The following is a 12625-nucleotide window of genomic DNA, read 5'->3' on the forward strand; positions in this document are numbered from 1 at the left end:
TTCTTTCCTAAATGTTATCTTTTATAAAAAGTAGGATAATTAAAACAAACTTGTATTGTAGTTCTATTGCGTAGAAAAAAACTGTCTTGTTTTCTGTTGTCTGTTATATAATATTGGGGATGTTTGTGACAATTAATTTCTTAATTAATCAACTCCAACATGTTTCCAAGAAAAAAAAAACAACCAATTCAAAAAGATTACGCCGCCTCTCCTTCCTGGCGTGGCCGGCCAATTTCCCCAAATGGCGTCGTCTCATCCTTCCAAAGGGCATTAGAGGAGAGTAGGAAGGAAAACTACCATCTCCAGAAAAAAATGCAACAAATTGGAGAAGAGAAACTTCAACTGGAGGACAAGTGTAAGGCAAGGCAAGGCAAGTTTATTTGTATAGCACAATTCAACAACAAGGTGATTCAAAGTGCTTTACAGAGACATTAGAAACAAAAACAAATAAAAAGCATGATCTAAAATTGATTAAAACAATCAAACAAACAAACAAACAAACAAACAAACAACAGTATATAAAATCAAAACAGATAAAATCAGAACAGTAGATAAAATCAGTAGTTAAAATGTTAGTTTTGAAATTTAAGCTTAAAAGTGTGGATTTGGTGCTTTATTCAAATGCAGCTGAGAACAGGTGAGTCTTCAACCTGGATTTAAATAAACTGAGTGTTTCAGCTGATCTGAGGCTTTCTGGGAGTTTGTTCCAGATATAAGGAGCATAAAAGCTGAATGCAGCTTCTCCGTGTCTGGTTCTGACTCTGGGAACTGATAAAAGACCGGATCCAGATGACCTGAGGGATCTGGAAGGTTCATACCGGGTCAGGAGGTCACTGATGTATTTTGGTCCTAAACAATTCAGAGCTTTATAGACCAGCATCAGAACTTTAAAGTCTATCCTCTGACGGACAGGCAGCCAGTGTAAAGACCTCAGAGCTGGACTGATGTGGTCCACTTTTTTGGTCTTAGTGAGGACTCGAGCAGCAGAGTTCTGAATGAGCTGTAGTTGTCTGACTGATTTTTTAGGTAGACCTGTAAAGATGCTGTTACAGTAATCAAGCCTACTAAAGATGAATGCATGGACTAGTTTTTCCAGGTCCTGTTGAGACATCAGATCTTTTATCCTTGAAATATTCTTGAGGTGATAGTAAGCTGATTTTGTTATTGTCTTAATGTGTTTTTCTAAGTTTAGGTCTGCATCCATCACTACACCCAAATTTCTCGCCTGGTTTGTGGTTTTTAGGTGTATAGATTGAAGTTCTCTGGTGACCTGTAATCGTTTTTCTTTGGCGCCAAAGACTATTACCTCAGTTTTGTTTTTGTTTAGCTGGAGAAAACTGTGGCACAACCAGTCATTAATTTCCTCAATAGTTGGGTTGCGGTCACGTGGTTCTGATGACGTGCGGAGGCAGCGCGATTTTTGAGTGGAGGGCGGAAGTAAACATGGAGGACACTGTGGAGAGTCAGGAGAGCAGCTATTGTGCAACTTTAGACCCCGTTTCTCGGGAGAGATATAAACAGATAGTTAAAAAAATATATCGGACGTGATCCGTATTCTTTGAAAATGTCCGAATACACCACAGAAGTAAAGGATTTGCCTACTATCGAGGCTGTGGATATCACCAACTACTTGGTCCTCCAGACTTCTTACTACACTAGGCAGCAAATGAAAGCTTTCAAGAGTCTGGAGGCGTACAATTTTTTTGTCAGCGGGTGGGTCCACAACCTTGGAACAAAACGTCTCCGTGATGGATACAGTTTGGTGTTTGCAAGGGTGAGTGTTTGTTCTTATATTGCTTTATTGCTTTAACCTCCAACACTAACAGTTAGCGGTAGCGGCTTTAACGTCAACAAACATGCCACATCCTTAGGACTTCGTTAGAGTGACAGTTGTTTGTTTCAAGGTAAACCATTCTCAGCGGTCTAACGAGACACCTCTGAAGACTTGGGTAATTGCAAAGGAGGATGGAGAAGTGATTGCAGCTCATTGCAATTGTATGGCAGGGTTAGTAGCCTAATTAAGTAGGATGTTATTGCAATGAGAACACACACATACACATACACACACACACACACACACACATATACGCATAGGGCACTGCTAGCATTTTGCAAGTGTACTTCAGTAGTAGTGGGGAGAGAGTGTTTTCTTTTAGCTAAGAATTCATCAGCTAAGAATTTGTGTGATTGCCTTAGATCCCTCATGACACTCAGATGCATTTTTCAGATAGAGGGTAGAACTATTCAGTCATGTCATCACCTAGATAATGATTTCTCTATAGGCTGTTGAGAAAGAGTTAATGAATAAATATGTTACTTCAAATAAAGTGCCATTGCACATTAGTATTAGTAAGCTATGCATCATCAAAATGTACTGTAAATATTGCATTTCATGTTAAAAAGATTATGTGCTCTATTTCCAGACTATCAGAATCATGCTCGCACGTTGGAGCTGTTCTTTTTGCAGTTGAAGCTGGGGTGAAAATGAGAGCGACATGCACATCAGAGCAGTGCAAGTGGCTGATGCCATCTCATGTTAAAAAGGTAAGCCAAAAAGCAAAATGTAGGATAAAGAATGTTATATTGGGACTTCATGTGACAGTAGGATAAAATATCTTCCCCTATACTGCTACCTTGTCGTGGTGGGGAAGCTTGAGTGCCTCAATGACCCTGTAGGCTATACCGGCGGGGGCTTCAAGCTCCTGGTAGATCTAATCAAGCCGGGCAGGTTGCAGGTGAGGGGTCAGACAAAAGGCAGTACTTTAATAAATGAAGAGTTCTATTCCAAAACGCTATAACAGCATTTAAAAGCCATTTCCTTTTTCATGACTAACATAACCATGACTGCAGAACCGTATACTGTATATCACACCCTTCTCATGCATGCCTCAACACCCTAGCACTTGTTTTCTGCGCACACACACACCTGACTGCAGCACTTTATATATTCACATTTCTCATGCATTCCTCAATACTCACAACTCCTCACACCACATTTTCATCAACATGGAACTGCTTACTTTCCACTCCTTTTATACCCAGCACATGGCACCTCCATCCCCACCCAACATACACACACACACTTCACTGCCAACCAACCACTATACCCAGCCTAAAACACACATACTCACTCCACTGCCATCACTGTTCAATTTCGAATATTTTTGGAAACGAATATATAGCGTTTTGGAAAAGAGCTTTTTAAATTTTAATGATCTTCTTTGGCTTAATTTTTCCAGATTCCTGCTTGCCCAGTAACTCTGATTGACTTCTCTTCAGCAAAGTCAAAAAAACGAAAGCTTGAGTGTTCCATTGATGGCTGCACAAGTACACAAAAGGTTGGGAAATCACTTCCATGCCCAAGAGTGCAGAGAGATTCAGAGACATACTGTAGGTTTTTTGAGAGTTTAAGCAAAAACTGTCCAAGGAGTGCAGCACTGATGTCTAGGGAACCTTACCACAAAGAATTTGTCCCCCAGTCTAGCATGCTTCCTAAAACTGTGCCTGAGTACAGAACACCAGAGACACTGCAGCTCCCCCCCAAAGACCTTGAAGAGCTATGCCTGGACTTCCAGCTTGAAGAGCTCACCCTGTCCCAAGTCCAGGCTGTAGAGAGGGCGACTCGAAGTCAGAGTGCAAGCAGTATTTGGTTTAGGCAAAGAGCTGGACGCGTAACTGCCTCTAAGCTGAAACAAGTTCTTAAGACCAACCCCCAGCAACCATCAAAGAGCTTGATCAAGGCCATATGCTATCCAGAGGCATATAGGTTCACCACAGCTGCTACAAGGTATTTAGGGTTTGATGTAGGGTAAGGCAGAGTTAAGATTTGGGGTATGAAACTGTCCATAACTGTAACTAAAAAAGTGTTATGAAGATGGAGGTTAGTTATAGGCTTATACGGCTAGGGTTATACAGGGTAAGAACTAAGTATAGTTTAGGGTAATGGCATATTGTATAATACATCACTTTACTGTTTTACACATCCAATACTAAGTAATAATTTCCTTTTCATGTTTGGCATGTGTACTGTTTATAGTTATGGATGCAAACATGAAGCACAAGCCAGAGGAGCATATGAGAAGCTTATGAGCCAGGAGCATGCAGGCTTCTCATGTATGGACAGCGGTCTCTGGCTGAACCCCAAGTGGCCATACATGGGGTCCTCCCCTGATGGGATAGTCACTTGTGACTGTCATGGAACTGGCATCTGCGAGATTAAGGTATTGACTCTGTTGTAGTCAAGGCCATAGGTGTGACATCTTTCCATAAGAATCAGTGAACTGAGTAAAAATGCAGGAAATACCTTTTCTAATTTCTAATCTATTGTTCAATTAAGATAAGATGAGGCTTTATTGTCTGTGTCAAATAGACATTTGTTTTGGGCAATGAGAGATTATGATAACACAGACCACACCCATCATCTTTGCTTCTTCACTGTTTCATCAGATAAATCTTGATTGTTGTTCTCATCACTGTGATTTTAGTGCCCACACTCTCAGAAAGATGCGGTCAACCTGCGCATGCGTGCTGGGGAGAAGGGCTTCTGCCTCATCAGTGACGGGGATAATGTCACACTGGACCCAACTCATGACTACTACTCATGACTACTACTATTACCAAATTCAGGCACAGCTTCACATTGCAAATGCAGAGTACTGTGACTTTGTTGTGTGGAACCGCAATGACATATTTGTTGAAAGGATTTTGCCTGACCTTGAGTTTTGGGATGATGCGATTCCTAAAGTTGAGTGTTTTTTTAGAAACAGTATACTCCCAGAAATACTGGGACAGCAAGTTACAAACATACATGTGTAATGTGATAAAAGGACGACAACATAATGACATTTTGAATATTGTTATGACCTGATGGTAGTCATTATGAGTTCTGGCTATTGTATTTGCTCTGACGTAGCATTAGAGCACAAATTGTCATTTAATTTTATTGTACATTTAATTGTGTCATTTAAGTGTTGTGTAACACTACACAATGATTAAATGCTATTGAGGCAGCATAATAATACATTGGTGGTTTATTTACAAGATTAGACTTTTAAACAAATAAACAAAATAGATTGCAATCCATCTCACAGTATAATACTGTACAAACTGCCAGCACAATATGACAGTTGGAGAAAAATATTTCATTTGAAAACATTTACAGACTAATCAGGAGTCAGGACTTAGGTACTACTATTACTCTACCCTGTTCTACTTATCACCAGAGCCAAGCAGCAGATACTGGACACTACTCTTCCTCTCCACCCCCTTCTGTGAGCCGTGACAGTGACAAGACATTTAATTTTTTTTAACTGATTGATTACCACCCACCCCCCTTACTCCAGTGGGACAACAGACTCGGAGAGATTTGATAAGGCACAACAAATTACCCCAATCTTGTCGATCAATGCATGTGTCTCACCTGGCTTTGTGGACATGTTCTCTATTGGCATAGCCCTGCTCTGCAGAATTTGATATTTCCTCCTGACTAAACCTATGACTCGCTCAACATGGATACGCAAATTGGCTATTTTCCTTGTCTCTGCCACTTCATAGGCTGACAGCTGTTTTCTCCCTTTAGTGAATGCCGGTGTCTGTAGTGAAGCACAGTAAAACCCCACATTATCGCCAATATTGAACCCACGATCTGCAAGGACAATATCTCCAGGTAACAAGTTCTTTAGGAGGCCACTCTCTATTGTGATCTGCTTATCGCTAACTCTCCCTCCCCAGGCAGAAGATATGTAAGTGACGTAGCCTTGGGGGGCAACACCAATCAAAAATTTTACAGTGTGATGGTGCTTGTAGTTGGACCAAGTTTGAGCTTGTGCAAGAAGATTAGATGGTCTCTCAATAAAGACTTCAAAGCAATCAACAATCACAGCCACTTTACATCCAAATGCCTGTCTGAAACTCAGTGGCATCGTAGCTTGAAGAACATGTCGCTCTGGCCACTCAATTAGGAACTCTAACCTTTTATGAAGTATGTCAATTACTTTATGCCAAACTCTAGAAGCAGTGGACAGAGAAATATTGAACCTGAAAGCTAAATCTTTCAGGGGCAGATTTAGTCTCAGCCTCAGCAAAACTAGTATGAATTGTTCAAATTTGGACAACAAAGACATAGGTCCCGAGGTGATATAGGGCTCGCACAGTTCAAAAATCTGAATTAAAACTAAGAAGTTGGGGAGCCCTGTGTAGAACTTTGTCTTGTCTTCATTTTTTTCAAAAGCCTCCTGGCTGAACTGTGTGTCCAGAGCCTTGCTCCGAAGATCAACCAGCTCTGCTGTGTTCTGTCTCAAAACATCCTCCATCTTCTCGATGTCATCCATCGTCAGCTCTGTCTGGCATCCAGCATCCGCACAGCCTGCAATATAACAGTGGGGGAGCATAATCAGCATAATAGAGGCAACCTCAATTTTTACTCATTTTCACTGTAGGAGTTTTTTAGTGGGCTATTAGAATCTGGTGTAATGTGTTTAATTCACTATGTTAATTTAATGTAATTATTTTTTTTAATCAACAAAAAAACATGTTGCGTCTAAACAAAAAATATATTTATATGTTTCTCACCACAGAAACCTTACATTACGGATATCTTTACTTATCTGTGAAAGGAGACTGTCTGGAATCTGGCAATATAAGAACCATAGCAGTGTACAAAAACCTGTGGTGTGTGCCTGACGGTAATAAGTGCCACTTTTTCTTTTTTTCTGAATAAAATGGTATGGATTTACTCTGTGATTAAAAAAATCACAAACATGTAATATGTAACTTGGACCATAATCATTACAGATAATGGCATCTTTTTCTCTTTGACATGATTCTTGTTTGTTTTACATCTCAGCACAATATCTTACCTGGATAAGTGAATGTCTCATTCACACTGAAGTCTTCTGGTTGTGGATTCTCAGCTGGAAGCTGCAGTTCGGGGTTCTCCACTGTCACTAGGCTCAAATCCGGGCTCTCAGCCGTCTGTTGCATATCCAAAATCGCCTCTGCACATCGATGCTGTTCTGCCTTAAGCTTCATTCTTTTCTCTCGTTTGAGAACTGATTCCGATCTGGGTTTTCGTTCGTAGCCGAGATTGACCGTCGGAGCCCAGTCCTCCGACTCTTCGTCATCCAAAGCACTTGGGCAGCCTATAGTCCCAATCAAGTCAATATTAGACTACTAACTTAAAAGCACTAAGTAAACGAGAATTTAACGACAACCTAATGCTAATAAGTTCGTTTGCAAACATAACATTACCTCTGACGAAGTGGTCGCTGCAGACACGGGCATTGGCAGACTCTGCTCCTCCCGACTGTAAACGTAAATTTAAAATCCATTTTTTCCTACGTTTTTCGGTTAGAATTTTCCATTTTTCTCCTCTTCGTTGGGCTATTTTTGGTACCCTAAAATACCGTTTATCAGTTTCTCTGGTCGACCTACTGGAGCATCCGTAAACACAACAGGACATAGGCATTTTGCGTACTGTCTGTCTGTGATTTTGCGCTTATCTTTTTCACTTCCGACCGCCAGTCAAATTTAGCGCTTTACGTCGACGTCACGTCTACGTCAAATGAAACCTAGCTATACATTTACCAAGAGCCTGTACAGGGCCTCGGTCTCCTGGTGACATTGTGATATATATTTGTGTGTCATCTGCATAGCTGTGGTAGTTTATTTTGTTGTTCTTTATAATCTGTGCTAGTGGGAGCATGTAAATGTTAAACAGAGGGGGTCCCAAGATGGAACCTTGGGGAACTCCACATGTGATACTTGTCTGCTCAGATGTGAAGTTACCTATTGATACAAAGTATTTCCTGTTTTCTAAGTATGTTTTGAACCAGTTTAGTACAGTTCCTGAGAGACCTGCCCAGTTCTCCAGTCGTTTGAGTAATATGTTGTGGTCAACTGTATCAAATGCTGCATTGAGATCCAGTAAAACTAAGACTGACATTTTTCCACTGTCTGTATTCAGACATATGTCATTAAACACTTTGGTCAGAGCGTAGCAATTATTCTGTTTTAAGAAGTAACTGAGCTGTTGAGAAACTGCTTTTTCAATGATCTTACTTAAAAATGGGAGATTTGAGATCGGCCTGTAGTTGTTCATTTGTGTCTTGTCAAGATTGTCCTTTTTCAGTATAGGTTTGATTACAGCAGTTTTTAGTGATTCCGGAAACACACCTGACATTAAGGAAAAGTTGACGATCTGTAACAGGTCTGACTCTAAAGTCTTTGAGACCTTTTTGAAAAAACTTGTTGGCAGGACATCTAAACAGCAAGAGGAGGAGTTCAGTTGACCTAAGATGTCCTCCAGGTCTTTGCTGTTAATAGGGTCAAACTGTTTCATGGTGTTTAAACAGTTTTTCGGTGGACACAGTACATATCCTGGATCTGCTGTTGATGTACCAATTGCTTGTCTAATCTTTTGGATTTTTTCTGTGAAGAATTTGGCAAAGTCATTGCAGGCCATGGTCGACTGAAGTTCAGCTGCCACTGACACAGGAGGGATTGTTAGCCTGTCAACTGTAGAAAATAAGACCCGAGCATTATGACTGTTTTTAGTGATGATGTCAGAGAAGTAGGACCTCCTTGCACTCCTCAGTTGTAAATTATAATTGTGAAGTTTCTCTTTATAGATGTCATAGTGAACCTGGAGGTTTGTTTTTCTCCATCTGCGCTCAGCTTTCCTACACTCTCTTTTTTCATTTTTCACTAGTGTGGAGTTTCTCCATGGAGACTTTTTCCTTCCAGAGATAACGTTCACCTTAATGGGAGCAATTGTATCCATTACATTTAACATTTTTGCATTGAAGCTATTGACGAGCTCATTGACTGACCCTCTGGACAGATCAGGTGTTAATGGGAAGACCTGGTTAAAGATCTCACAACTGTCTTCAGTTATACACCGTTTTGTGATCACTGCTGTTGATATATTTGTGTGGGCTGAGATTTTACTTTCAAAGAAAACACAGTAATGATCAGACACGCCCACATCAGACACAGTAATGTGTGAAATGCTCAGGCTCTTGGAGATCAGTAGGTCAAGAGTGTGTCCTCTATTATGTGTGGCCTCTGTTACATGCTGAGTCAGCCCAAAGTTGCCCAGAGTGTTACTCAGGTCTTTAGTCCCTTTGTCCTGAGGGTTGTCCACATGGATGTTAAAATCCCCAACAATAATTACACAGTCAAAATCAACACAGATCACAGACAGCAGTTCACTGAGGTCATTAAAAAAGTCTGTGCAGTATTTGGGAGGCCTGTAAACATTAAGAAACACAACTTTGGATGGGGCCTTCAGCTGTAAAGCCACATATTCAAAAGACTGAAAACTTCCAGGAGATAGCTGCTTACATTGAAATGATTCATTAAATAAGACAGCGACCCCTCCTCCTCTCCTGCTCACCCTGGCCTCACTGATAAAACTGTTAGGAGGGGTCGTCTCGATGAGAACAGCTCCACTGTTACTTTGGTCCAACCAAGTTTCAGTTAGAAACATAAAATCAAGGCTGTGCTCAGTGATTAAATCATTAATTAAAAATGTTTTCCCAGCTAAAGATCTAATGTTTAATAAAGCCAACTTAAGTGTTTTAGAGGCATTACTTGTCCCCTCGTGTTTGGGAGCAGTCTGTGGCACACAAGGTATGTTTACTATATTTAAAGATCTTTTAGAGTGTAGCTCTCTGTGTTTTGACCAGGCCACATGTCTCCTTCCGTCACCTGAAAGTACAGAGATTTTAAAACCTTCTAGTAAACAGGGTCCCAGCTTCTCCTGGGAAAAGTCACCACTGCCATAATCCTCGCAGCCCGGACCCTCCACACATCACACATCAGACTGCGGAGACAGGGCATGAAGGTGGTAAGGAGGAACTAAGGGGGGCGAGGCTGGGCAATGTGGCTTCGATTGCTCTGTTGAGGGTGGGGCTCGATGGCGAACCTTTGGCTGCTCTGGTGGGGGGTTTATGGGGGACAAAAAGGGATTGGGCCGGGGGGTAGATCTGAGCCCAGCATTGACCCGCTCCATCATCTCCTCAGTGAATTTCAGGTGTGGGGAGGAGGGAGAAAGGGAGGGGGAGGAGGGTGATGGGGGTGATGGCCTGTCAGGGGTTTGGGGGACTGGGGAAGATCGTGGTCCCTGGTCCTGGTCCTGGTCGTTGGTGTTGTTGAGAGAGTTGGAGGCAAATAGGGACCCCTCTTCTAGCCTCAGATGTCTCTCCTTTCTGAGGCTCTTCCTGGGTGGGGGCAGATGGAGCTCCTCCTCAAGGTTTCTGCTGGGCTTTGTCTGTTATTGAAGTACTGTTTGTTCCTCTTTATGAGATAACTCCTCGTTTATCTCAGCCTTGGCACCAAGCACAGATGGATGACGTATGGAATAAAATAAGTTGGAGGTGAACAGTTTCACCCTTGACTTGTTAAAATTAAATCCATTTTCTTTAAACAGATGCCTGCGTTCCCAAAAAATATTAAAGTTGTTGATAAAAAGCACTGAGTGGTCAGCACATGCTGATATAAGCCATTTATTCAGTGTAAACAACCTGCTGAATCTCTCGTCTCCTCCTCTGACCGGCGGTACAGGTCCACTGATGAATACAGCTGCATTCAGAGAGTTTACAGTATTTAATAATCCAGTAAAGTCCCGTTTCAGAACCTCTGACTGTTGTTTGGACACATCGTTTGACCCTGTATGCAGAACAATGTTTGTCACAGTTGGATATTCATCTGCAATTAGAAGAAGAATTCTCTCCTTCAGGTTGTTGACCATATCGTTAGGAAAGCAGAGGACTTTAGTGTTCTTAACGCACATCCTTTGTACATCCTTTACGGCAGAGTCACCCACAATCAGAGTTTCAGGCCTAGCCTTGAGCTTTCCCTGTGGCCTTTTACTTTTCAAAAGATTTTCGGACCTTACTTCGCTACTTTTAGATGGATGGTTGTCCGATAGAGATCCAGGGTCCTTTGATAGTGGAGCAAATCTGTTGTGCAGTTTCACATTCAGTTGTTTTGGAGGTTTGTTGTTAACCTTCCTATTCAAGTGTAGACGAATGGAAGCCCAAAATAAAGAGCTGGAAGACAGACAACAGCGCCAGCCGGACATAAAAATTATTAATGAGGGCTGGGGAATCAAGTTTGCTCAGACCCGAGAGCAAATTGTGCACCTCATTAAAGAAAACAAGCAATAGAGTGCAGAACTAAAACAAATGACCAACCAGCTCCAAGACAAGAAAACGATGACTGATAAGATACAATGGGATCTCCAATACATGGACCGAAGGAATCAGCTCCTCCAAAGACAGCTCCATGAAGCTGTGGAAGAAAAGAAAGAAATCCTCCAACAGAAGGAAGAGCATGACAAAAAGCAAAGAGACATGCAGCACGAACTGAAGAGCATGCAGGAAAAATACCGAATGCTGAAAGAAAGCCTGGATGAAACACTGCGCCAACATAAAGACCTTCTTCAACAGAAAGAGCAACAACAAGAAAGACTGAAAGAAGGAAAACATATTGTCCAGGACTTTGAGTCTAAAAATCTAAAACTGCAAGAGTTTTGTAATCAGCTGGAGGACAAAGCAACTAAAGTGGAAGAAGAAAAGGACAAGTTGGAGAAACGCTGCTCACAGATGCTCACAGGGATTTTGGTGGAATTCAATAACTTGAAGCGTGAAAACACTCAAATGCAGGCACAAAAACAACAACAAGACAAAATACGTGAAGACTTGCAGCTCACGCTCCAAGAAATCCAGAAAAGAAACGAGCAGTTAGAAGACAAGCACAAAGAGGTCCAACAGAGAAATGCAGACATGCATAAGGACAAGCTGATACAGGAGGCAACATCCAAACAACTCAAAGACAAGCTTGAAGAACAACAAGCAACCTTAGAAGAGGTGGAACAAAGATGTGAGAAACTTGAAAAGCAAAACACAGAAACAATCGATGAGTTGAGAAATCTCATCCTGGAGAAAAAAGCGCTCGTGGAAAAGTGAATGAAAAAAAAGAAAAAATGGTTCCACTTGTTCCGGAGGAGAGACGCTACTGCTTCCTCACCTGATGTAGCCTTGTCTTGCTCCACCTCTGTTAACCCCCCCCAACCAGTCCCGGCAGTTGACTGTCCCCTCCTGAGCCTGGTTCTGCCGGAGGTTTCTGCCCGTTTAAAGGCAGTTTTTCCTCCCCACTGTCGCCTAGTGCTTGCTCAGAGGGGATTGTTGGGATTTTCTCTCCTCTGCCTTTTTTCTTCATTTACTTGTTTAACTTTTTTCATTATTACTTCGTTTTACCTTGTTTCTTTATTTACTTGCTTGTTTAACTTTTTTTTTCAACTTATCTAAAAAATAAACCAATTGAATTTATGCTTTGAGTATTTTTCATCTCATCTTTACAGAATTTTTCCAAATAATTTTCAAACATTCAGATCTGTCTTTTATTTTCTTCTTGAAACCTCATAAATGGTGAACTAAAAACCCCGGAATATGGTTTGAAACATCGTTTCAGCTGAAACTGGCATAACATGCTTGAGTGAGAGAGTGTGTGTGTGTGTGTGTGTGTGTGTGTGTGTGTGTGTGTGTGTGTGTGTGTGTGTGTGTGTGTGTGTGTGTGTGTGTGTGTGTGTGTGTGAGTGAGACAGGTGCCAGGGTATCACTAG

The 12625-nt window shown here is 41.5% G+C and overlaps 1 protein-coding gene and 1 pseudogene across 1 annotated transcript; one reads left to right on the top strand and one right to left on the bottom strand.

Moving 5' to 3' along the window:
* The first annotated feature begins 2423 nt into the window (after positions 1-2423).
* Positions 2424-4828, top strand: LOC146629542 (uncharacterized; annotated as a pseudogene).
* Positions 4829-4979: 151 nt separating this feature from the next.
* On the bottom strand, positions 4980-7510 carry LOC146629543 (uncharacterized). The gene is made up of 3 exons (XM_085358692.1): positions 7249-7510; positions 6858-7139; positions 4980-6364 (listed from the first exon to the last, which is right to left on the bottom strand). The coding sequence occupies exons 1-3, from the start codon at positions 7463-7465 to the stop codon at positions 5334-5336; spliced, it is 1530 nt and encodes a 509-aa protein (XP_085214818.1). The 5' UTR covers positions 7466-7510; the 3' UTR covers positions 4980-5333.
* Positions 7511-12625: the final 5115 nt, after the last annotated feature.

This window comes from Diplotaxodon limnothrissa, linkage group LG7 (assembly GCF_057381915.1).
Source record: "Diplotaxodon limnothrissa isolate DT_005_m linkage group LG7, D_limnothrissa_male_GT1.1, whole genome shotgun sequence".
Classification (NCBI taxonomy): domain Eukaryota; kingdom Metazoa; phylum Chordata; class Actinopteri; order Cichliformes; family Cichlidae; genus Diplotaxodon; species Diplotaxodon limnothrissa.